At 57.2% G+C, this 25054-nt stretch overlaps 2 protein-coding genes across 5 annotated transcripts in view; both read left to right on the plus strand.

Annotated features, from left to right (window-relative positions):
- The window catches only part of BORCS8 (BLOC-1 related complex subunit 8), a 13394-nt gene extending 8924 nt beyond the window's left edge, over positions 1–4470 (plus strand). Inside the window, exon 6 of one of the 3 annotated variants that reach the window (XM_065917359.1) lies at positions 1662–4470. The gene's annotated coding sequence lies outside the window, so the exon portion shown is untranslated. The remainder of the gene's footprint in view (positions 1–1661) is intronic. The other 2 variants (XM_065917360.1, XM_065917361.1) reach the window with 2 other exon arrangements.
- The window catches only part of MEF2B (myocyte enhancer factor 2B), a 25404-nt gene extending 1816 nt beyond the window's left edge, over positions 1–23588 (plus strand). The window contains exons 1-9 of one of the 2 annotated variants that reach the window (XM_065917353.1): positions 5570–7074; positions 19558–19639; positions 20183–20391; positions 21429–21563; positions 22017–22164; positions 22304–22437; positions 22526–22619; positions 22761–22872; positions 23141–23588. In XM_065917353.1, coding sequence (XP_065773425.1) covers positions 6586–7074; positions 19558–19639; positions 20183–20391; positions 21429–21563; positions 22017–22164; positions 22304–22437; positions 22526–22619; positions 22761–22872; positions 23141–23366 — 1629 coding nt within the window. In that variant the 5' untranslated portion in view covers positions 5570–6585 and the 3' untranslated portion in view covers positions 23367–23588. Of the gene's footprint in view, positions 1–5569; positions 7075–19557; positions 19640–20182; positions 20392–21428; positions 21564–22016; positions 22165–22303; positions 22438–22525; positions 22620–22760; positions 22873–23140 lie in introns of those variants that run through there. The other variant, XM_065917354.1, reaches the window with a different exon arrangement.
- Positions 23589–25054: the final 1466 nt, after the last annotated feature.

Genomic DNA, 25054 nt, shown 5'->3' on the forward strand with positions numbered 1-25054 from the left:
CTTGACTAACCACTGGGGTTTTCTCCCTGGGCTTGTTGAGTGGTTTCTTTTGTGGGAAGCTGGAGAGTAAGGGCACCTTGCGCCCTCCGCCGCACTGCTGTCATCAGCCCACCTCCCTGGCGCGCTCTGTCACTTCCTGCTTCTCGTCCAGGCCACAGACCCTGTCTGGACCCCAAGGGCCCCGCCCCTCAAGAAGGGCAGAGCGCCATTTTTGCTACCCTGCCACGTGCCATCTGCTTGCCTGACCTGCACTCACTGTCTCAGGCAGAGCCCACATGGCAGCTGCCCACCCGGCTCTGGAATCCTCTTTGAACTGGTGACCTGCCGCGTGACGCTGAGCAAGTCCCTCCCCGCCCCGGTCTCTGCTTTTCCCGTCTGTTACAGTGGTTCATTAGCGGCAGAGAGGACATCACTACTTACTGCGGTGCCTGTTGCAGCAGTCAGCTACTGCTGCATGACAAACTGTCCCCAAACTCAGCCGCTTATGACACCATCATCTGCCTGCTTACAGTTCTGCAGTTTGGGCTGGACTCAGCCAGGCCGTTTTGTTGGGCTCATGTGGGGGCTATTCGTGGTTCTTGATGGGGCCAGTATTCTGAGGTAACCTCGCCTCTGGCCCTTGACCAGCGCTGCCTGGTGTTCGCGGGGGAGTGTCTAGTTCTCCCGCTTGCGGGCCAGCCGGGCTTCTCCTGGTGCTGGAGTCGTGGTGTGCACACGCTCCTGCAGCCTCCCCTTGCTGCACGGTTACGGGTGTCCCCTTGGTCAAGGCCAGTCACGTGGCCAGGACCGGGGCCCAGTGGGCGGGGACCGCAGGAGGGCATCAGCACCGGGAGGCGTGGTTGGCCTTCCGAGGAGAGCATGGCCCCGGGACTGGCCTGGCGGCTTGTTATTCTGAGCTGGTGCAGGGCAGACACAGGCAGACTGGAGGCGCCCAAGGGCCTGCCCGTGCCCATGGCTTGTGGAGCTCTCAGAGCCTCCTGCTCACTTGCCATGGCGTGCTCTTGTGCTGCGAAGTCTTCTCAGAGGGTCGGGGAGGCCTGGGTGGGGCCAGGGACCCTGTGCCTCCTGGAGCAGCAGCCCTGAGTGCCAAGAGGTGGCAGTGTTCATGGGTGTGCAGTCAGAGTTCTTTCGGGACCCCTGCCACGTGCTGGGCTTGGCCCTGGCTGTAGGGGTAGGTAGGAACACTACGGATTGTGGGGTTGTTCAGGGGACCTCTGGGAGGGCCTGGAGCAAGAAGGGCTGCCACCCACCCCATTTCACCACCCAGTGTTGCCTGCCACCCCTGGACTCACCCCCCCCCCCCATCTCCTGCATCCTGTGCCCTGGTCCCACCCACCCTCACGCCTCAGGAGGCTGCCCGGCTGCCCCTTCTACCCCCTCCACACTCAGCATGTTTCTCCTGCGCCTGCCTGGAAGCTCCAGGCCAGCCATGAGTGCCCTGAGTCATCTGCTGCCCCTTGACTGCTGCACCCCTCAGAACAAAGTGCTCTGTGGCTCCTCCTGATCCCAGCTTTGTCGCCACAGACCCTGCTCTCCTCCCAGAATTGCCGCCCCATGCCCCCTCTCAGAGCCTCCACTCCCACTCTTCCCCAGATGGCTCCCCCACAGGGTTGTCAGTGACCTTTCACAGGGTCAAGTCTTGGTCTTCCCTGCTTCTCCAGGTCCAGGGCCCTACACACATCCCCATTTTGCAGAAGAGGAAACTGAGGCTCAGAGAGGCAAGGCAGGGTCAGCATCATGACTGGAAATGCCAGGATTCACACCCAGACCCTCTAACTCCCAGCACTTCACCTCTTCTCTTGGCCCCGCCCAGGATCCTGCTTCAGATGCCCCCTCATCAGGGTTCCCCTGAAGCCGTGGGGGCACATCTCAGAGCTCACCTTGACCCTCATCTCTACGCCCCTAGCCTGACCAAAGCTGAACTCTTTGACACAACCTTGTGGGACTTGGCAGGGACCGAAGACCAAGCAAGTGTGGCCAGCGCATCCCTCCTGCCTCTGGGCCAGCCATGAACGTTCTGAGACTTTGCTGCCCTTGGATCCTTACCCGCCTCTCACTGGCCCTGGACGTGGCCATGGCCCCTTGGACCAGTAACTGCTGCCACAACCACACACCTGCTGTGTGTCCAGCTGTGTGCTGGGTACTTCACAGTGGTCACCTTTCATCCTCAGACAGCCCTGTAAGGGAGATGTCATCCCAAATACAGATGGGAGAAGAGAAGCTCTGAGAGGTGGTATCATTTGCGCAGGGTCACGCAGCTAGGGAAGAGTAGACCCCGGTCTAATGTGGTCCCAGCCCTGCCTCTGACTTGCTATAAGACATGCGGCCTGGCTCTGACCCTCTCTGGTCCTGCCTTTCTCCATCTAGACAAGAAAGCATGGACTGGAGCCTTCTCTACAGGCTGAGGCAGACATTTGTGTAATTGCCTGCCTGGACTGTGTTCTGCCTCAAACAGAAATGCCCACCCCAAGCTCAGGCCATATAGAGAAGACACCCTGATGCCAGGGGTAGGTGTGGGACCCTGGCCTGGCTAATCAGAGTGCCCCATCTCCCAGGTCACAGAGCTTGGTTTCAGATGGGCATGTGATCCAACGAGAGGTCTTCCCTGAAGATTTTGCTGGAAAAGTACAAAAAGTACCATCTTCTTTCTGGGGTTGGTAAGCTCAGCAGATGGAATGTGGAACCTAAGAACATTGCCTGGGACCTTGGATCTAGCGTACCTGACACTAGAAAAATCTTAATTCTTCAGTTTCAGGAGTCCCTAAAGTCTCAGCATTTGCCAAGATTGATCTGAGTCTGTTTCTGCTGACTTGAGAACATCCCACAGTGATCCCCGAGGATTCCAAGCTTGGGCGATCAGGGCCCCGGTTTGCATGGCTCCAGGGTCAACTATGTGCCAACACAGTGCCCAGCAAAGTCTATCAGGATGGTCAGAATGGAGTTGTTGAGGGTGCAGCCAGGATGGGCCCATGCTCACTGCTCTGGGAGCATCCCCCAGCTTGGCCCTGTGAAGTGGTTAGGAGGGGCTGGGGGCAGAGAGGGTCCCGGTGGGGTATCAGGGCTGTAGAGGGGCCTGCAGGCCTGGGAGGAGGTTCAGGGACCCTGGAGGTGTTGAGAAATAACTGCCTCCCACCATCAGGAAACGGCCAGCCCTCCCTCTTCTCTCCTGGGGTATCCTGGGGTATCCTGGGGTCTGTGTGCCACCATTCTGTCTTCCCTCTGCCCTAAGTCAGTGTAGAGCGAGGAGCCTTAGGTTCACTCTTGTAGGCCCAGACTGGTATGTAGTTGGCCCCCCGAGACACTCTCTTCATCCACTCTGAACCACCTCTTGTCCATCTCTCCTTCTACCATGAAGCCATTTATCCAGCAAACACTGATCTGTCTGAGCTAGGACCTGTCTACCCCAGGGGATGCCCTGGTGAGCCAGACAGACCAACCCTGGCCCCAGAGCTCAGACCCCCCTAAACGGTCAGCTTAGTGATGTAATTTCATGAATTGCAGGGCAAAGAACCTTGGATGGTTCAGGCACAGTGAGCTAGTGGGGAGCAGTCATGGGATGTCCTAGACCTTCCGAGGCTCCGCGTCACCCACAGCCTCTGAACACGACCTCAGCCAGTGACTAATAGTACTCCCAAAGAGATCTGTGCGGGACTGTGAGTTGTCAGATCCCACAACCATCCCAAGTCCTGTGCGCCCCCGGGGGTGTGATTAATTTTGCCTTTCATTCATATGGCCAGTTTGCCCTGCACTCCTGGCGAACGTCCCTGGGTTTTCCCTCATAGCTCAGTTGGTAAAGAATCAGCCTGCAATGCAGAAGACCCGGGTTGATCCCTGGGTCGGGAAGATCACTTGGAGAAGGAAATAGCAACCCACTCCAGTATTCTTGCCTGGAGAAGCCCATGGACAGAGGAGCCTGGCGGCCTACAGTCAAGAGTCGGACACGACTTAGCGACTAAACCACCACCTGGCGAACGTCCCACCCCCGATGACCGCTAGGGGGCGCAAGAGGCAAAGCCTTGGCGGGGCTCTCCGCCTCTGAGCTGTCATTGTCTACAAGCTTGGCAGATCCTGGAGAGTGCAACGTGACCCTCAGCCCTTTTTCACCTCATGCGTCCTTGCTCCAGTTATCCAGAAAGTGAATTAAGACTTCGAGAGGCCACTACCCAGAAAGACCTCGCACCTGCCCCCATGCAGTAGTGGCCTTATCGTTCACCAGAGTGGAGGCATTCCATAGCTCACTAAGACTTGCTCTCAGAAACAACCTCCTTGTGCCAAGGGACGTTCAAGTAGGGATCCTAGCACCCGTGAGAGTGGAGGTAACCTGGAAGAGCTCCCTGGGTAACGTGTGGGACCCCGCTTTCAGATTTTTGGATGGAGTAAAAGGAGGCCCAAGAGGGCAGTGACTTGCCTGCAGTTGGTCCACGGTGGTCAGGACAGGAATCAGACATGAATTTTGACTTTGTGTTTTTAGCCCCTGATCCAAATCCTGGTTTTTATTTCACTCCTGCTCTGCCCTCTCAGAGGGTCCTGACCCTGGGAAGCCCGTTGCCAGCCCCACCTCATCCCTCAGCAAGGCCTCTGGTTGCCCCAAAGTTGGTCCCCAGACCCCTAGACTACTCAGAACCTCTCCAGTTTTTCAAGAAACCCATGAAAACACCCCTTTTGTGCTACCACAACACACGGGCCAATCGCAAGGAGACCCTAGACTCCCGGAGATGATGAACACAGGCATTTCTGAATCTCTGGGTCAGCGCTGGGTGGGAAGAAGGATGGGGGTGTCAGAACACCAGATGGAAGGGGGATAATGAAGGCTTTTGGAGGAGGAGGGGGTATTGGAGATGGAACTTGAAACGCTTCTATCCCTGAGGAGGCATCACTACTGTTCCCATTTTTCACATGAGCAAACAGGCTCAGAGGAGTGAAGTGACTGGCCTGAGCCCACACAGCAAATGGGAATCAGAACAGGTGGGAACCCAGGGTCCCTGAAACCTGAAGCCCTACCCACCGAACCACACTGCCCTTACCACGGAGGATCCGTCAAAGGCTGACATTCTGGGGGAGGATATGGAGAAGGGAGACTTGGGGGGAGCAGCTTCTACACCCCTTACCTTCTCACCCAAGTCCACCTTCCCCGTCTACCAGGCCCTTTTCCCAGATTCCATTCTCCCCTGAAATCTCCCTTTCAGCCCCCAGTCTCTTACCCCAGCTCCTAAGAGGGTCCCCTCATCAGAAAAGACTGAGGTCAGGGTTCCTGATTGCCCCAGGGGAGGATGTGGGTCCACACGGGCTAACACAGCCAGTGATGGGCACATGTATAGGACAGGCACAGGGGTAAAGGCAAGAAGGAGCCATTATGGGAAACAGTGAATGACGGGAGAGGGTCTGGACCGGATTGGGAAGGGGGTTTGGGAACGAGAGAGGTGGAAGGGGGCCACATGGCAGGGGCGAGAGCACAGAAGGGAGCCCCAGTGGTGGTGGGGGGCAGGGGGTGTGCCCCGTGGTGGGCAGCCCCCGGCTCCACTCTGCCTGCCCCCAGGGCTGCTCCAGCTGCCGCCCTCACGTAACCAGAGCCTGCCTGTTGCATCAGAGGCAAGCGGGCGGTCTCGGGTAAACAGAGCGGCCCTCGAGGGGCCCAGGGCTCCCTAGCCACCTCCACACACTGCAGGACTCATTCTGTGCCTTGGAGCCTAGGCAGAAGCCCCCAGCCTGGCCTGGGTCACCCTGGGGTGTCCTTGGGACACCCGAACATCTGGTGTTGGGCACTGAAGGCCAACAAGGATAGGGTGGGAGAGGCAGGAAACCTGATCCCCACCAACCCTAGTTTTTGTTTTTTTCAAAGAAAAATCTGTTTCCAGGCTAGGGGTGCAAACTACCCGTGTCACAGATGGGGAAACTGCTGTGTGGGGAGGAGGACAAGCCTCCCAGGATCTCTGTTCCCTTCCTCAGTGTCCCTCACATGCTAATATTGCTACATTCCCTCCTGAGTCCAGAGGGCTGATCGTCTGTTGTGTTCTGAGAAGATGGACAGACAGCCATTGCAACCTACTACTCCCCCCCTTCATCTGCCCCGCATGGGCCCCCTCCTCCTATCTCCAAGCCCTTCTTTACAGGGCCTCCAGCCCAATCTGCTCGGGCTTCATCTTTCCCCACCAAAGAATGTTCTGCACTCTTTCTCTTCCCCCTTGCAAGTCCTCTTGGAAAAACTCACCAGTGCCAAACTCTTCCTCATGCTTCAAGGCCCATTTACAATTGCCGCCTCTTTGGGGGAAGCCCTCCAGACTGGGAGCGTCTCCAGAATTGCCCAGTCCAAAGTCATAATCATCCTGCAAGCCTTTCCACCTTGATTCACTCCCTAATCCTGCTCTGATTCCCCTCTGGGTTTGGGACCTGTCCTGGGTGGTGCGGGGGTCCCAGAGAAGAGGGGTCGAGTCCCGGAAGATGACCGCTTCAGGAGGAGGGCGCCCAGTTACCGAGGGCTCTGTTACTCTCCTGTCGAAGTATGTGGGTCGCACATGCTGCTGCCCAAGGCACGCAGCTGGGTGAGGCCACAAGCAACCCCAGAAGCCTCTCCTGCAGTCCCTGCATATGCGTGAGGGCAAGGGTCAGGGTTGGCTGCGAGAAGGTCTCTATGTCTGGGGCCTCAGGGTCCCGATCAGAGTTACATTTCACTTAGGTTGGAGTAAGTCCAGGGTAGGAGATAGCAGGGGTTTACAGACAGGGTCCGAATTAGGGTCAGGCTCAATAGTAAGGTCAGGGTCGCCCACTGACAGCGGGGGATGCCTGCCAAGTCTGATCCAGCCCTCTTCCGTGGACCTCTGCCTCATTATACTATTTCCCCACCTCACAGTCTTCCAGTGTCGGATTCCCAGTCCCGGAACTCCCGGGACCCGGCCACGCCCAAGTGCCCGCTCTTCGTGGCCCGTAGGGCACGCCCTCTATGCAAATATGAGTCGCGCCCAATCAGCTCCCGGGGGCGGGGCCGCCCGCTCTGAAGGCACCTGTGGCCGCCCGGCGCTCGGCCCGAGTTCTGAGCCGCTGCCGTCCGGTCAGTGCGGGAGGGTCCAGGTGGAGCAGGTGCGTCTCGCGTCGGGCCGAGGTCTGTACAGCGTCCTGTGAATGGCATCTGTGGGCTGGGATGAGTCTGAGGGTTCGAGGGTGCTGCTGTACGCGGGAGAGCTGTGTCTAAGAGGTTTGCAGCCCTAGGATTGTGAGTTTGAAGAGGCTATGCGTCCAGGGTTTGTGTGTCCGAAGGGTATATGTCCAAGGGGTGTGAATCTGAGGGGTGTGTTCGAGGGTTCTGTTCCTGAGAGGTTTGTGTGTCCAAAAGAGTGAGTGTCCCAAGGTATGCATGTCCAGGAGTTATGTCTGAGGGAGTGTGTCATTGCTGAGGGGTCGTGTGTCCAAAAGGCCTGTGACTGAAGGTTTTGATGTCCGCTGGGGAGTTGTGTGTCTAAAGTCGTGGTGCCATGAGACTCTGGCATGCGTCTGTGAGCTCCAGCGGTTCCTTTTCCTGGGGCACACCCCTTTGTGCATCCTGGAGGCCCCTGTGCACAACCACAGCCCCTGCCTTCCTGCTGTGAGCGTGCCCTTGTGTGTCACGGCCCCTCACCTTCCTGTGGCATGGCATCCACGTGTGCCTGTGACCGCCATGACCCTCACCCACCCTGTGGGGTTTGCATCTCGTGCAGTGAACGAGGGGCCTCGGCTAGGCCCACGGGGTGCCTCTGTGGCCGCGGGCAGGACGGTGGGCATGGAGCCCTGAGCAGGGGACCACAAGTGCCTGGGCTACTTCCTCCCCACGCCTCAGTGTCTCATCGGAGGAACAGTAGTCCCAGCCCTCCGAGGTTGTCAGCACATGACAGACTGGTGGCCGAGTTACTCGTGGGGACCGAGTCATGGTCCCCACCCTCTGTGTCTCTCAGGGTCCTGGGCAATGGACGTCACCAGCTGGAGTCCCAGGCTATTCCCTGTCCCCAAGCTGCAGACCTGAGAGGTCAGACACAGATGAGGTCTTTTGCCTGACCTGGCTGAGAACCCTCACAGGGGAAGGTCAGGACCTCTGGACCTCTGGCATTTGGGGTTGAGCACTTGCAGGCTCTTGGGGTAAAGGAAATGGGGTTCAAAAAAGTATTTAGACTCAGAAAGACAAGTGTGTGGTGTTTGATTCCAAAAGTCAACGGAGCTTTGGGAGAAAGCCTTGCTCCCTCCTGTCCCCATACCTGCCTTCCATCACCTACATCCAGAAGTGAATCTTGGCTTCCAGGGAATGGAATTTGGGGACATTGAGGGTCCTGGGGTCTCGCCTGTGGGAGCTGGAAACTCACTATCTAGTCTGAAGTTGCCACTTTGCAGGAGGGAAGACTGAGGCCAGGTGGAAACACACAGGCCCCTCAGAGAAAGGATGGGCTCCAGGCTGCCCCTCAGACCCTAGGAGAACAAAAGCCAGAAGTGAGGGGCTGGCCCAAGCTTCCTCTTGCCCCTCTCTGTGTGACCTCAGACAGGTTACTGCCCTTTTCTGAACTCTCTGGATGCCCTTGTGACCTAAGCAATCTGAGCTTGATCTTACTTCCCATCTCCAAGTAATGATTGATTTCATTAAATCATTACCCAACTAGGCAGACATCTGGAAAATGCAAATTAGAGGAGAGAGGGAATTAAGGTCATTTGTCACCCCAACACAGATGCAATGAGTGTAGACATGTTGGGGATTTGACCTTCCGGAAGATTTGAGGCACATAGGCACTTGCAGACAGATGTCATTTTTTGGAGAGGATTTATCACACGCCTGGGATCCCATTTGGGGTAGGAGAAGTCACCCCTGCCCAGGCTCATGAATCCAAGTCAGGTGTACACAAGGACTGGATCCCATTTCTCAGCACCCCCAAAGGGCTTCCCTGTGCCTGCAACTTGGGGGCCTTGTGAGGCTGCGCGTTGGCCCCAGGCAGCCCAGAAATGAGTGTCTCAGACCCCACTAGTACCCAGGCCCACTTCTCAGACTGGGTTGGGGGGCTGAAGGGGGCTGGGTTTGGGGTTCAGCTCGACAGCCATGGGATGCAAACCCACACTTGAATGAGGATCTGGGGTCCCACTGTGTGGCCCTGGGAAGGAGCCTACTTCCTGCTATGTGAAACAGGGCGGCCGCCTCCACTTTCCTGGGCTATCTGAGTCAGGCTGGTCCCGTGTGTAAATGAGGTGGAGTGTGGGCCCCGGGCAGACAGCAGGCACCCAGAAACAGGAGGTGCCATCCGAACGATGACCGAGTGGAGTGCCTGTGGGCCCCATCCAGGCCCACCTCACCCCACCCTCCATCAGGCACCAAGCAGGCCTGCCTCTGTCCCGTTTCCACAACCAGAGCCTCATCTCCTGCTGGATGTAGTCCTGCACCTAAAGGACTCCTCCTCATAGCAGCCACGGGGTCTGCTGAAAATCTGCAATCGTACCGCAGCCCCCGGCCCCCGCCACCCCCGACTCATAGACCCTCCATGACTCAGTGGCTCTGCAGCCCACTCTCTTGCCCTGATTCCCGAGTCCCCTGTGGCCTCCCTGCTCCCCCTGCTTCTGGTTGCCCGTTGCTCACCCATTCTCAGCAATACCAGCCTCCGCCATACCTGGAACCCACCTAGCACATTCCCACATCCAGGCCTTTGCACCCACCCTTCTCCCCATCCTTTCATGGCAGGTGTACTCTCCTCCTTGGGTTTCCCTTCTCAGAAAGCCTTTTCTGGCCCCTCTGTTCAAAGCAGCTTTCTCCGCACCACCTCCCCCACTGCCTCCCCCTGTAGAATTCCATCTTTAGAGTCTTCTGTCCCTGACACTGTGATGTGTCTGTCCTCTCCCTCACCAGACTGGGCAATGGAGAAGGTCAGGCTGGGTCTGTCTCCTCCCTGCCCTTGTATCCCCGACACCTTGGTGAGCCATAGACATTTCTGGGGGAAGAAAGTGGGGACCAGGGATGCCCCAGGGGCCCCAGGTTGGGCTCCCCACTGGCTGCATCTCTGCTCTGCTGGGTTGTGGACTGAGTCCCTTCCGCCCAGCTCTGACAGATGTGTTAATTTCCCAAGCAGGGAGGCCCAGGCCTCTGGGGATGAATTTCTGGGGCCCTATGGGGACATCTTTCTCTGGAACAAAGAGAGAGAAAGAAACCTTGGGCCACTCCTGTAGCTGCCACTGCAGCTTGGGGGACATCGTTGGTGGCCTTGGGCTGGGCAAGGACCCTGACTTGTGTGAGATGGCGGGGTTGGGTGTTGAATGTACGGTCTCTCCCAATCCCAGAGGTACAGGTCCTAAGCCCCACGGGAGGCGAATGGGGCAGTTTTGCAGTGGCTGTGACAGAGAAACCGGCCTTCCTGGCAAGACCTGCCGTGGATAGGGCAGCCAGGCCCTCATGACCTCAGGGCGTAGTTTCCTCCCTGGGTGGACACAGGAACCTGGGGCTGAGAGGGGCGTGAGCAGCATCCAGCGGGCCGTCGTGCTGGGGGCTGTTCTGCATGAGGATGCTGGGGACCTCGAGCCTGCTCTGTGAGCCATGAGGTGTTTGAGAGGAAACGGAGCCCGTTGCCGATGCTTCTTCCACTTGTTAAGCAGCTGTTGGTTGGCTCATTCAAGGAAGGGTGATTGCAGACCTACTCTGTGCTGAGCATTGGGAAGGCTCCATCTCTGCCCTCATGGAATGGACCTCAGAGAGGCTTCCCTGGTGGCTCAGATCGTAGAGTCTACCTGCAGTGCAGGAGACCCGGGCTCAATTGCTGCGTCGGGAAGATCCCCTGGAGAAGGGAATGGCTACCCACTGTCCATGGAGAATCCCATGGACAGAGGAGCCTGGCGGGCTCCACAGGGTCCATAGGGTCAGTCCATAGGGTCACAAAGAGGCAGACACGACTGAGTGACTAACACACACCACACGATCATCAGAGAAACTAACAAAGAAGCACCAAAAATACCTGGTATGACTTAGCTACACAGAGAAAGAGAAATCTGCTCTGGGGAAATTAGCGCTCCTAGAGAGGTTTCTGTCCAGCCTTGAAGGACATGTAGCAGCTTCTCAAATCTGGGTGAGTCTGAGAAGGGCGTTCAGGACAGAGGGCACGGCGGGACAAAGACCTGGCAATGGAGAGGAGGCAGGTCTGTCTGGGGCTGGTGTCTCAGGTGCCAGGAATGGGGCGGAAGGTGAGCGAGTCTGTTGTTGGATGAGGCCTTTCTAAAGCGGAGGCACAGGTGAGTGGGTGCCAGGGCCCGCAGGATAGATGAGAAACAGGCTTGGAGCATGTCAAGCACTGACTGTGCAGTGGAGCTGGGGTAGGAACCCTGGCCTGGCCAAGCCCCAGCCACAGCCAGGCCGGCAGACCCCTCAGCACACACCTCGCTGGGCCCTCCCGTAAGCAGGCCTGCAGAGGGGTCTGTGAAGGGGGTTTCAGGGTTCCCACCTGAGCCTCAGTTTCCCCATGATTGTCAGAGGGACTGATAGACAAAGGGTCCTCCCCCCACAAAGGGCCTTCTCCACCTGGAACCTTCTGGGTTTCTGGGATTCAGAGCTAGCATGTGGGTAACGCATCCCACCCTCAACCCCTCCCGCCCCCAGTCCCCAGAACTACCCGAAGACGCCCACAACCGCCTGCCCACAACCTGCACCGATGTAGCCTGTGATCCCCACGCGGTGTCCACACATATGACCCCTGAGGCCCTCCTGCCCCCTCGCCCCACCCGCAGAACCCCCACCCCCTAACCTGCATCTCTCCCCAGAGGAGTGCTCCCACCCTGCCTCAGGAAGCCAGAGGATGGGCGATACCCCTGCAGAGACAGAGGCCCGATCTGTGTCCAGGTGCCAGCATGGATCTGGGGAGTCTCCCTGTGTTTGGGGGAGCTCTATGTGTGTCTGGAAAGGTTACATCTTGTGGTCATGGTGTGTTTGGGGCTGTCTGCATATGATGAGGCTTTGTGTGCATTTGGGGGATCGGCATGTGATGGGGACTCCGTGTGCGTGTGAGAGGTCTCTGTGTACCTGGGCCTCCGTGTGTGGTCTGCAGGATACGTGTGCCATGTGGGTTTGGGAGAGGTCTGAAAGAACTGTGGACTGCACGTATTTTGGGGGAAGCTCCCTACAAGGGGCGTCTCCCAAAGCCGCGTCTGTAGGTGTGAGGAAGGGCTGTCTGCCTGAGCCGCCTGCCCCCAGCACCCTTCCTGGGCCCGCCTGGTACCCTCAGTCCACCCTGGGCACCCCCGGGCTGAGCGAAGAAGCCCCTGAGGAGTTCTGCTCCAGCATCTCAACCGCACCTATGCAGAGAGCCCCCCAACTCAGGGAGGTGTCCCCGGCTCTCCCCATCTTCTGGGGTAGGAAGCTGAGGCCTGGAGAGGCTTGGCCACAAAGGAGTCACTGCCAGAGCCCGCCTTCTCCCGAGGGCAGGAGAGGGGCCGCTGTGGGCTAGCCAGCCCCTAGGTCACCCACAGTGCCCCCCCCCACCTGGGCCTCCATCTCCCCAGGCTCCCCGGGGAGGAGATGGCCCAGGGCCCCGGCTGGGGTGGGGGAGGGTCTCCAGCAGCTGGGGTCAGAGTCGCTGGAGCCCTCAAGAGAGGGGAGGGGGGGTCCTGACTTTCCAAGGGGCTCTTCCTGTCGCCTGTAACGAGGTGCTTGGGGAACAGGTGATGAAACCACCGCCCGGGTTGCGTGAGGCCGGGCTGCTGGGCTGATTTGCTGCAGGGCCCAGGCACAGCGACCCCTCCCCGCTTCGTCGCGTCCTCTGAGCCCTCACCTCCCCCCGCCACCCACCTGCCTCTCACTTCTCCTTTCCTCCCCTCCTTCCCGGCCTGGGTACCCCACCACACTGTGGCCTCTGGGTTCGAGGGTTGGGCAGCCTAACTCTGCTGCTGGCCCCTCCATTAGAACCCTCTGAGAGCCAAGAAGGGGAACGCGACGGCTCCTGGTCTTTTATCTCAGACCTTCGCTGCAGAGCCTTTGAGATCAGGATGCCATGACCCGCTTTATGGAGAGGGGGCAGGTAGGGGCCTGATGTCGCCCAGCCTGCCGCAGGAAGGGTCCCCGTGGCCTCGCAAGATGGCATGCTGACTCACCACCCCAGCTCCAAAGCCCCTCTGCCTTCTGGCTTCTGGGAGTCCAGAGACAAGGTCGAAAGACCCCTCCACTGCCCCCTCCTCCTCAGCTGGTGGCAGGTGGATTCTCACTCCCATTTATAGATGAGAAAACTGAGTCCTTCCACAGGAAGAGGCCCACAGTGAAGGGGGAGGGGGAGGGGGAGGGTGGGATTCCCTCCAGACCTCCATCTCCATCACCAGGGTGCTGAGAGGCCTCTTAGAGGGAGGTGACAGTCACGGCCTGGAGGACTTCAGGGGTGCTTGTTGATGGACTTATTGACCACAGGTGTCACAGTAGAGACTTAGTCATGCTCCAGGTGCTTATGAACTCTTCCTGTGTACCCCCAGTTTGGGGCTTCCCCGGTGGCTCAGTGGTAAAGAACCTGCCTGAAATTCAGGAGAGTTGGTTTTGATCCCTGGGTTGGGAAGATCCCCTGGAGAAGGGAATGGCAACCCACTCCAGTATTCTTGCCTGGTGAATTCCATGGACAGAGGAGCCTGGTGGGGTATATAGTCCATGGGGTCGCAAAGAGTTGAACATGACTTAGCATGCATGTATGCACCACACACACCCTCAGTTTCCCCCACAAATAATGCTCGGGCCTGAGGCCTCAGGCTCCCTCCAACCCCAGGCTCATGCCACCAGCATATCCTCTCCCCTCGGTTGCCAAACAGTGCATCCTCTCTGCCTTCCTGCAGCCCCGGCCTCAGTTCAGGCCCCACATCTCCTGCCTGGACGTCTGCCCCAGCTTCTCCCTGTCATCTCACTCCTACCCAGACAGATGCTGTCCTCACAGCAACCTGAGTGGGGGTGGGGGGGTACTTTTTAAAAAATCCTTTTGGTTAAGTCACATAGAGAGAAATGCAGAAATCATTGGGGTAGGGCTGAAAAACTTACACCAACTGAATACAGCTGGTCCAGGGAACAGAACACTCCAGCCCCCTGACTTGCACTGTCCTGTCACAGCACCTGCCTAGCGTGGCCACTGTGCTCATATCCATCACTGGAGATGAGTTTTGCCTGTTCTGGAACTTCGTATCAATGGAATCACATGGCTTATCCCCTCTGCAGAGCCCAATATTGTTGAATCAGCCCATGATCTGGGAGGTTCACCTGTGCGATTGTGTGGAGCTGAGACACATCCTTTTTCTGTGTTGTAGCCCACCGTAGAATTTAGCAGAAAGTAGTTGTCAGTTCTCCCATTGAGGGCATTTGAATCATTTCCAGTTTGGGACTATGATGAATGAAGTTGCTGAGAATGTTCTTGTTTGTGTGATTTCTTACATAGGCCCATTTGTCTTCAGTAAATACAAGGGGATCATTGGGTTGGAGGGTAGCTGGTTGTTCAGCTTTAGTAGATGCCATACAGTTTTTCAGAGTGGCTCTTCTTTCCCCTCCCACCAGCAATGCATGAAAATACGGGGGGATTTTAAACTGTCAAAATCATATCTAGGTACTCCTTTGCCCCCCAATTCTCTATAGCTCCCTAATGCCCTCAGAGTAAAACCCACACTCTTCACTGTGGCCCACAAGGACCTACGTGATCCAAACCCCACTCCCACCACCACCATCTCCCTCCCCTCTCTCCCTTGTTCACGTTGTCCATCCATTCAGACTTCTTTGCTGTTTTCAAAATGTCAAACTCATGAGCACTCTGAGCTTTTGTCCTTGCAGTTCCCCCCCTGCCAGGAACACCCTTCCACCAGATCTTCTCATTGACTCTTCCCTTTGTTGCCTGTGTCTTTCTTGTGCCTCTGGTCTCAGGTCAAACGTTACCTCTTCAGAGAGGTCTTCCTTGAATCCCTGGCCACTAACATTGCCCCTTTTGTGGTCAATACGTCTCTCTTTTTAGACTTAGGTTCTGACCTATAAGAGTTGCATTAAAAAGACTTGGAGTGCCCGTTTTTAAATGTCTGAGTTAGTTTAAATTTCACTTTCCTGTCCTCTATGGTTTGATAAAACAGCTATAAAACCATAGGGGCCTGTTATCCTTTTAATGGTAGTTCTCGAGACACTTTTTTAATCTTCCATGGTCATTGGTCTACTTGAGCTTTCTACTTCTCTTGAGGTCAGTTTATTGCAATGGTTGGCACATAGTTGGCACTTGATAAGTGGGGTACAAAGTTAAGGGTAGGGAGGTACTGGACTCTTGACTTCAAATGCCCACTCCCCTGCCCATGCGCTCAGGCCCCCATCCAGCCCTCCCACTGAGGCCCAGCTGCATGCTGCCTCTGTTGAGGTGCCCTCTTGGATTTCTCCTGGCTCATTTTCCCTTTCCTGGGTTGATGGGTTCACCTCTGCCACTCTGCTGGGCAGATGCAACAAGCTCTAGGCTTTCTAGCTGGACCTTGGGGGGGGGGGGCTTGTGCCCAGAAGAGGCCTTCCCCAACCTCAGCCTCTCCCAACCTCAGCCTCTCCTAACCTCAGCCTCCCCCCTCGTGCCCTGCACATTCAGCACACACCACCACCTCCCCCCAGCAGTTCCGATCACCATCACGCCAACATCTGGAGAACTGGCCGCCAGGTCTGTCTGCGGCTCAGGGTGGGGATTTGCATGTGAGTACAAATATATATGCACACCCTGGGCCTCCCGCCTCTGCATTCCTTGGCTGGCCCTTCACACCTGGGCCTGAGGCAGGTCAACGCTGAGCGGTTGGATTTGCATGCGCGTGTATTTCTGGGTAGGGAGTCAGCTGGGGGAGTCTGAGAGGAAGTTGTTGAGGGAAGCTGAGGGGAGTTCAGACGTGTCCCTCTTGACCCACTCCGTATCTTCCCAGTCACCCCTGTGTCTGGTCCTGAGGGTCTTCCAGGCTATGGGAGAAGGAGAGTGGAGGATATACGACCCCCCATTCGACAGCCCACCGTGCCAGAACTCGAGGGGAAGGATGGAGGTGGTGGGGGACCAGAGTGAGAGGCCAGGGAGGGCTTCCTGAAGGAATGGGTTTCTTGAGCTGGGTTTTTGAAGTGTGAATAGGAGTTGGCCAGGTGCAGAATAGGCAAGAAGGGGATTTCAAACAGACATTTTGTTGCAGGTAGAGAACAGTGGGCAGGGCCTTGAATGCCAGATTGAGGACTGGAACTTCCTTCCTCCTGAGGGCAGTGGGGAGCCGTGGGGAGTGTGTAATCAGGAAGGGGCATGATCAGAGCTATGTGCTGGGTAGATCCCTCCAGGACCAGAGCAGGGGGTGACTTTGGTTCCTAGGTGAAGACTGGGGGTTCCAAAGTCATCAAGGGTCAGAAGAGTCAGCCCTGCATGAGTCCATCTGTACCTGTCAGGCCTGCCTGCGGAGATGGCAGAGGACCTGGTGGCCTCTTGAGGAACCGAAGAGCCCAGAGCACAGTGACTTACAGTGCAAGACTCAGGCCCAGCGCAGAGGGGGCCTCACCCCGGTCTCGGCCCAGACGGACACAGCTCTGGCCTCCCTGCAGCGTCCTGTCCTCTTTACCTCTGCCTCCACCAGTCCTGCTCCCCATGACAGCTATGACCAAGGTTTTCTTTTTTTTTTTCCTGAGTGCACCAGGTTGTTTTTTTTTTTTTTTTTTAATTTGGGGCTATATCAGGTTTTAGCTGCAACACCCTGGATCTCAGTTGAGGCATATGGGATCTAGTTTCCTGACCAGGGATCAGACCTGGTCCCCTGAATTAGGAATGCAGAGTCTTAACCACTGGGCTACCAGGGAAGTCCCCATGTTCAAGTTTTTAAAGTCCTGTCACTTCTTGATGAAGCCCCATCCATCATGGCTCTCCATTGCTCTTGGACCGAAACCCAGAGTCCTCGCTGCAGCTCAGAGGACCCGGGGTGGTCCTGCCTCTGCACTTCTCCCTCACTGCAGCCTTGTTGATGCGTCTCCTTCTTCCTCAGGGACTTTGCACCTGCCATTCCTTCTGCCTAAAACTCACTTCCTGTCTCAGCTCTTGAGTCTCAGTTCAGAGTCTGCCTCCTGACCTTCTGGCTCTCGGGGGCACCCCATTCTGTGAACCCTGCCCCGGCCAGGAGGTCCTTGTCTAAAATGGGGACAGATGGAGAAGGGGCCAAAGTTGGATCTTCCAGACCCCGAGACTCATGTCCAAGTCCCACGTTTCCATGGGATTCCAGGCGTGGGGGGCATTTCCGGAATCATCTTGGCACCAAGGCCTCCGGGCCAGTGCCCTCCTCCTGTCCCCAGGGACCTGTCAGGGCGGGGATAATGCATCCCAGCCGTGGGAACTAGCCTGATTCCGGACAGGGATTAAAATTAGCCCCAAAGGTTAAATTTAGCAAGTCAGGCTGGAGCTGGGGGGCCATGGTGGCTCATTTTGGCCTAGACTCCACATAGTCGTAACTACTCAGAGACCCAGACCAGGGAAGGTGGAGGGTGTGCCTGGGGTGACCTAGTGGGCTGCATGTGACAGGCTGGGGTGACTCACATTTCCAGCTCTGGATCTTTGGAAGATGGGGAGCACCCCCAGGCCCCTCGGGCTGGGGTATGTTTCTCCCAGAGACAGACCTGCATTTCCCTACACTTCCCAAGACCTCATTCTCAGGCTTTGTGTGAGGTACTCTGCGTTTCATACCCACCCCATTCACAGAACCGCAAACTGAGGCCCAGGGAGAGGCCGCCCTTACTGAAGACCTCTCTTCTGGTCTGAGGCTGGCTGGGACCTGAGCACAGGCCCACCTCATCCTGGGGAAGGCCTGTGGCGTGGCCTCAGTCACCTATGACACTGCGGGGGTGGAGTGTGGTCATGGGGTTGGCGGAGGGGTCTCAGGAGCCGTGGGGTGGCTCTCTCTACAGTGGGGTGGGTGCTGCAGGACAGGAGATAGGATTCCTTGATCCCAGGAGCCTTGCCTGGGGGCTGCTGGAGAAGGCCATGGCCAGGTCTTGGTTACTCGTTGCCCTCACTGAGCTGCCCATTCTCACCTTGGGGCCCCCACCAGGGAGATCCCAGATCCCCATGAGGAGGGATCCAGGCTTTCTCTCTAGTTTGCATGAGCCCACCCCTTCTCCCAGTCTGAAGTCTCCAAGTGTGAGTCTTCCCAGGGGATTCCCCCTCCTCCCACTGGAGAGTAGGTCAGGGATGGGGTTTCTCTCAGGCTTCCCCCCCGTTTTTATTTCTGCTTTTTGGCTGTGCCGTACAGCATGTGGGATCTTAGTTCCCTGACCAGGGATCCAACCCAAGCGCCCTGAGGTGAAAGCGCAGAGTCTTAACCACTGAACCTCCGGCGAAGTTCTCCCCAGCCCCCAACCAACACACATTTTTAAAAATAGAAATCTTTAATCACTGAGGGAAAAAAGTTAGATAATTCAAAAGATAAAAATGAAAAAAGAAAAGATGAAAAGGCCGCACATTGTATGATTCCACTTATAAGAAATGTCCAGAACAGGCCAAATCCATAGATTAGTGGTCGCTGCGGGCTGAGGAAGGGGGAATGGGGAGTGGCTGCTATGGGGCTGGGTCTTCTTTGTTTTGCTTTCCGGGTTTTTGGTTTGTTTGGTTTTGGTTTTTTGGTCTTGCCAAACAGCATGTGGTATCTTAGTTCCCTGGCCAGGGATTGAACCCAACCCCCTGCAGTGGAAGCAAGGAGTTTTAACTACTGGACTGCCAGGAAATCCCCTAGGGTCTCCTTTTCAGAGGATGTAAAGTTTCTGGAACTAGGTAGAGATGATGGTTGCACAACATCATGAATGCTCTAAACGTCACTGAATTGCACATGTTAAAATGGCAAATTTTATGTTAAGTGAGTTGCACCTCAATTTTTAAAAACCCATAAATTTCCACCCAGCACTGACTCCCAGCTTGAGTATTTCCTTCTAGTCTTTTCCACTCGCAATGCAATTTTTAAACATGTGTTTTATATATATTTTAATGTATGTTTTCTGGTAACCACAGCCCTCAACTTTGCTTATGGAAGGGCCGCCGTGGGTGGATTGAACGAGTTGAAAGTGTCTGCCGTGTGGATCAGGCTTACTTCTGGATTGCTGAGCCCTGCTGGGTGCCCTCGTTGGCTGGCCTGTTGAGGACTGCAGGCCGCCCCCGGCACCCCTGACAGCAGAGCACCCGCGGCACCTGCTGTCCGCAGGGCAGGCCCGAGTCCCTGTGTGGCTTAGCTCATTTTACGCCCCAGCAGCGCTGGGCAGGGCAGTGTGCTGTTATCTCCACGCACAGACGGGGGTCAGGCTCCCCTGAGGTCCCACAGTTATCAGCGTGTTTTGCTTTAGAGCCTCAGTTGGGGGCACCTGTACCTCTCAATCTTTCCCCCTTGGTCAATCTTTTCCTTATAAGGCATTGGTCTGAAAGTGTTCAGTGAGCATTTGATGCATCCTGGGCTGGTTGAGGGTGTGAGATGTGGGGGTGACCCAGCCCACCTCATTCTCCCCCATTGTCTCCTGGCATGGGTAGCAGGAAGATAGAGGGTATGCTGGGGTGCCTGTCCCCACTTTCCATCCACCCACTCTGTTCTCTTTCCCTCCCCCACCCCAACCTCCAGAAAAAGGACACTCCACCCAGCCTGGGACATGGGGAGGAAAAAAATTCAGATCTCACGCATTCTGGACCAAAGGAATCGGCAGGTGAGTTCACTGGGTGGAACAGTGGCTGGGGGAAAGGCTTTCCTGGCAGAAGAAACACAGCCTGGGCAAAGGCTTGGCCATTTGGGGGAATTGCAAGGGAATAAGCAGACTCGATGTACTGTCAGGAGTTTGAGATGTAGCATTTACTCATTCTCATGATGGTTTATTCATTGATTCTCTGTGATGACTGGAGCCCCAGTCACAGGGGAGATGGAACTCAACACAAACACATCCAATTCAAAGTGCTGGGCCAGAGACAGGTACAGAGCTGGGGAAGCTCAGAGAGGGAGTGTGGGATCTGCCTGGAGACCAAGGAAGACGTCCCAAAGGAGAGGACATTGGGCCAGGTTTTGAAGCATCAGTAGGAGCTTGCCAGGCTAAGTGAAGGGTGGTACAACTGGAAAGAGCACACGCAAAGGCATGAAATCATGAAGCATGCTCATGCGGAGACAGGCCTCTCGGCCTCCCCTCTCACCACCCTGCATTTCTGTCTTCTCCCACCCTGCATTTCTGTCTTCTCCCACCCTGCCTTTGCATACTGAGTCCAGGTAACATTTACCAAGCGGAAGTTCGGGCTGATGAAGAAGGCCTATGAGTTGAGCGTGCTCTGCGACTGTGAGATCGCCCTCATCATCTTCAACAGCTCCAATCGCCTCTTCCAGTATGCCAGCACGGACATGGACCGGGTGCTTCTGAAGTACACGGAGTACAGCGAGCCGCATGAGAGCCGCACCAACACCGACATCCTCGAGGTACCCGGGCCCTCCTCCCTGGCCGCGCGGGCCGGTGCTGTGCGCACTCAGAGCCTAGGGACTCTTGGTTTGCACCAAAGATGAGTGTTGCAGTTTGGCTTTGCTGGATCCCCTGGAGAGGAAATGGCAACCCACTCCAGTATTCTTGCCTGGAAGGCTTCCTGGATAAAGGAGCCTGGCAGGCTAGAGCCCATAGCATCGCAAAGAACCGAACACCACTGAGCGACTGAGCTCGCATGCACACACGCACGCAGTCAAAGCAGGTCTGGGGTGATGGAGAGGCCCTTCCAGGGGCAGCTGCCCAGCACCACCCAGGATGGGCAAGGTCACTATCACTTTATTTATTTTTCCTGTTGGTTTTTGGCTGTGCTGGGTCTTCACTGGGCCCTCACTGTGGCTCGTGGGCTTCTCTTCAGACATCACAGGTGGGCTTCCCTCGTGGAGCATCGGCTGGAGAGCGCACAGGCTCAGTAGTTGTGGCGCCAAGATCACTGTCACTTTGGATCTGGGCATCTTTACCCGGAACGGGAAGCTGAAGCCACTGGGTGGACAGAGCCCCGGGCTAGGACTGACGGTCTGGGGAGCCCCAGGGTGACAGACAGTGGGGAGAAGCTGGTAGAGGAGAGGCAGGGGTCTAGGGGTATGGAGATCACTGGTCCCAGGGGGGTGACAGCTTAGGAGAGCCTGTAAAGGAGCCTGTAGATGCTCAACTAGCTGATGCTCATTAACCGCCTACTGCATGCCAGGCTCTGAGGCTGCGCCTGGGCGCAGAATGGAGAAACCAAATCACGCTCAGGAGGAGCATAAGGATAATGCCAGCAGGCCTGGGTGGGTCTCCGCCCCGCCTGTGTGACCTGGGCCACTCTGGCCCCAAGGCAGGACAGCCCCTCTCTCACATACAGTGGGAGGCTACTAGATGACAACTCCCTGGGGTGTTTGGTTAACGGGATTTAGCTGGAGCAGCTGTGCCTGCACCCTGCCTGCCCACAGAGCTAGGTGGGATGGGGGTGTCACCCTGCTGTCTCCCCTTCCCACAGACACTGAAGCGGAGGGGTGTGGGCCTTGACGGACCCGAGCTGGAGCCAGACGAGGGGCTTGAGGGGCCAGGAGAGAAGCTGCGGAGGCTGGCAGGTGACGGCGGTGACCCAGCCCTGCCCCGGCCCCGGCTCTATGTAAGTGACCCCCTGTCCCGCCTTGCGTGGGGCCCTCCCCCCACTTCCAAGGCCCAAGTGGCTGGCGCTGAGACTGGGAGAAGGACTCAAGACCAGGATTCCTAGAGTCGGGGGGGCAGGGAAGGCTTCCTGGAAGAGTAGGGATTATAGTAGGGGCTTTGAAGGATGGAAAAGAGTTCAGCAGGCAGACAGTTCCTTCTTCCTTTATTTCTTTGATTTATCTAAACCTGGGAAGCCCCCTGGGGACCCATCGTTTGCTCAATAAGAAGTTGCAGCTCTGGGCCTAGCTGCCAGGAGTGGCAGGCTCCCCAGCCATGTGGCGTTAGGCCAGAGGGAGGAGGAGTGAGGGCTTCCAGAAGAGGAAGCTGGCCCTCCGACTCGCTGGGATTTTCTAGGTTGAGTTGATGCCCTCATCTCTGTGTTCCTCAACCAATCCTGTCCCTCTGCCCGCAGCCCGCAGCCCCCACTATGCCCAGCCCGGATATAGTATATGGGGCGCTGCCCCCACCGGCCTGTGAACCCACTGGACTTGGGGAGGCCCTGCCTGCCCAGAGCCGCCCATCCCCTTTCCGGCCAGCAGCCCCCAAAGCTGGGCCCCCAGGTGAGCAAGGGGCACAGGCCCTGGGTGGGGGCAGTGGAGGTTCCGGGGGGCTGTGCTCGGCTGTGGGCGTCACTCTGGACCTCAGACTTCATCAGATGACGTGGCCGCCTGCCTCCTCTGGGGGTCCCCTGCTCCCCAGGCCTGGCGCACCCTCTCTTCTCACCGAGCCATCTCGCCAGCAAGACACCACCCCCCCTGTACCTGGCAGCAGACGGGCGGAGGCCAGACCTGCCTGGCGGCCTGGCCGGGACCCGAGGGGGACTGAGCAGCTCGGTGAGTGAGGGGGAGGGGTGGAAGGGCTGCGGGGGCAGGGCGGCCTGGCTGTGGATCTCGGGCACCCCTTTACCCTGTCTCCCCGCAGAGAGGCCTCTATGGTGGCCTGCAGAGTCCCTGCTCCACCGCCGCCCCCGGAACCCCGCTCGGGAGCTTCCCCTTCCTCCCTGCAGGCCCCCCAGGTATGCACTTGCACTGGCTTTGGGGGGGTGTTTCCACACTCGCCCGCCCACCAGAACTGAAAACTGGCAGGGAGGGCGGGTCAGGCTTGGGGAGGGGCTCCCTGCGGTCAGGGCCTCAATCTCCTCTTCTTGCCCCCGCAGAATATGGCCTGGGGGATCCGCCTCCACCCCCAGGCTTGCTGCAGCCCCCCACCCTGGCCCCCTGGCAGCCCTCCAGGGCTGATGGGCCCCCGGCCACCCCCACGCAGCCTAGGTGAGTGCCCCAACTGTCTCCTCCTCCCGCCCCCGCAGTCTCTCAAAGCCCCTAGCCACTGCTGACCCCTGGTGGCCACTCACGGTTCTGCACACAGCCCCTCCCGACGGGTCCGGTGGGATGGGCGGCTATTTTGGAGGCCCCAAGAGGGATCGCCACCCCCTCCTTTCCCAAGGTTCTCCTGCCCAGTCTTTGCCCAAGCCATGTCACCTTTCTGGCTTCCTCGCTGAGTTCACGGTCCCGCTCCTCTCTCTCTCTCTCCCTGCAGTGGGGGCCGCAGCTTGGGCGAAGATGGCCCCCCGGCCCGCGGCGCCTCCTCCCCCACCCCTCCGGTCAGCATCAAATCCGAGCGCCTCTCCCCGGCCCCCGGAGGCCCCGGCGACTTTCCAAAGACCTTCCCCTACCCTTTGCTCCTGGCCCGGCCCCTGGCAGAGCCCCTACGACCTGGACCCCCTCTACGCCGGCTGCCCACTGCCGACGGCTGGCCCCGGTAGTAGGCCCGGGAATGGCACCGGTTCTGACCCTCACGTCAGGCCAGGCGAGGGCACGTGGGGTCCCAACCTCCCTCCCTGCGTCCTTGGAGAAGACGCAGCAGTTACCACTGTCTCTGCGATGGGGGCGTGGAGTGGGGAGGACGGGTTCGGATCCACGGTTGGGGGTTCTTTCCCCTTTCCTGTGTGTGTGTGTCCATCAATAAAACACACGTGGTATCCGTGGGCGAAACTGTCGCTGCTCAGAGCCACGCCCCCGCCCGGCTCCTCCCATCTCTTCTCCAGCGGCCTCAGTCTTGCTTTGTCTAGGTTTGGGTACCTACTCCGGAAGGAATCGGACCCTGAGAAGAGGCCTCCCGTGAGGCTTGGAAAGGGGTGTAGTAAGGGGAGAAGCCCTGTAGGGGCGCCAACGAGCAGGTGACCCCCTGGCAGTGGGTACACAGCCCACTGGGGGCCCTAGGTGCCTGCGTCGAGTACGCATTTAGAGTGATTCCACTCCAGGAGCAGCGGGCTGGGCCATTTACCCTCCATCTCCTGGGAGTGTTGGGTCGAGGGCTGAGGCTAGGTCACAGTTCCTTGCAGCAAGGAGCAGTTGGGATCCGTGAGTGAATGCTGGGTTATGGGCCTGCTGGGGTGGCCGCTACACTGTACGTCTTTAAATAGGCATATCTCTTAATCTCTTGACTCAACAGTTTCATTACAGCGGATGGAGGAGGGGGCCAGGCATTTATCCACCCACTTTGGGATGTGGCCAGACTCCTTCCACTTTGGCCTGTCCTGTGTGAGGGCAGACTTGGGGGTTCAGGGGGAAGCCAGAGGGAGCGCCATCTGTTCCTCCCCTCCAGCTGCTCCCCAGGAGGTCTCAGTGGGATCTTTATAAGGTCAGACCTGACCCCTGACCTTCCCGAGCTCCTCAGCTGCCTCCACCCGCTCTGTCCCCTCTGCTGAGCTCTCTAGAATCCTTGTTGTTCCACGCTAAGGCCATGCTGATCTGTCCTCCTGGGCCACCTCCTGCAACCCCCAACTGACTTCCTTTTTAGACTGCTTCCTACCCTTCAAGGCCCACGCTGTGTTCCCTCCTCCAAGAAATCCTCTGCACTGCCCCAAGCTGAGAAATGACTCTGACAATTCTCAAAGGGTTTGCTTAGTAGAGATCACTGATTCAGACAAAAAAAAAAAAAAGTGAAAAACATACAGTGTTGGTATCAGCATTTGTAAGATTTGTGTGCCCCTATCCCATATTGTGGCTCAGATGGTAAAGAATCTGCCAGCAATGCAGGAGACTCAGATTCGATTCCTGGGTTAGGAAAATCCCCTGGAGAAGGGATCCACTCCAGTATTCTTGTCTGGAGAATTCCATGGACAGAGGATCCTGATGGGCTGCAGTCCATAGAGTCACAAAGAGTTGGACATGACTGAGCAACTAATATTTTCACGACTTTTCATCCCACCATCATTCTAGCAAGGTCCAAAGCTGATTGGTCTAGCTTGGCCAGGGACCAGTGAGTCAACTTGACCAATAATTTCAAGACCCTTGTTCTGGGACTTCCTTGGTGGTCCAGTGGTTAGATCCCTGGTCAGGGAACTAGATCTCACATGCTGCAACTAAGACTGACACACCAAAAAAAAAAAAAAAAAAACCAGACCCTAACTCTGTCACCCCAGCAGTCCACAGTGGGCCTTTCTCAGTA

Source organism: Muntiacus reevesi, chromosome 1 (genome assembly GCF_963930625.1).
Source record: "Muntiacus reevesi chromosome 1, mMunRee1.1, whole genome shotgun sequence".
Classification (NCBI taxonomy): domain Eukaryota; kingdom Metazoa; phylum Chordata; class Mammalia; order Artiodactyla; family Cervidae; genus Muntiacus; species Muntiacus reevesi.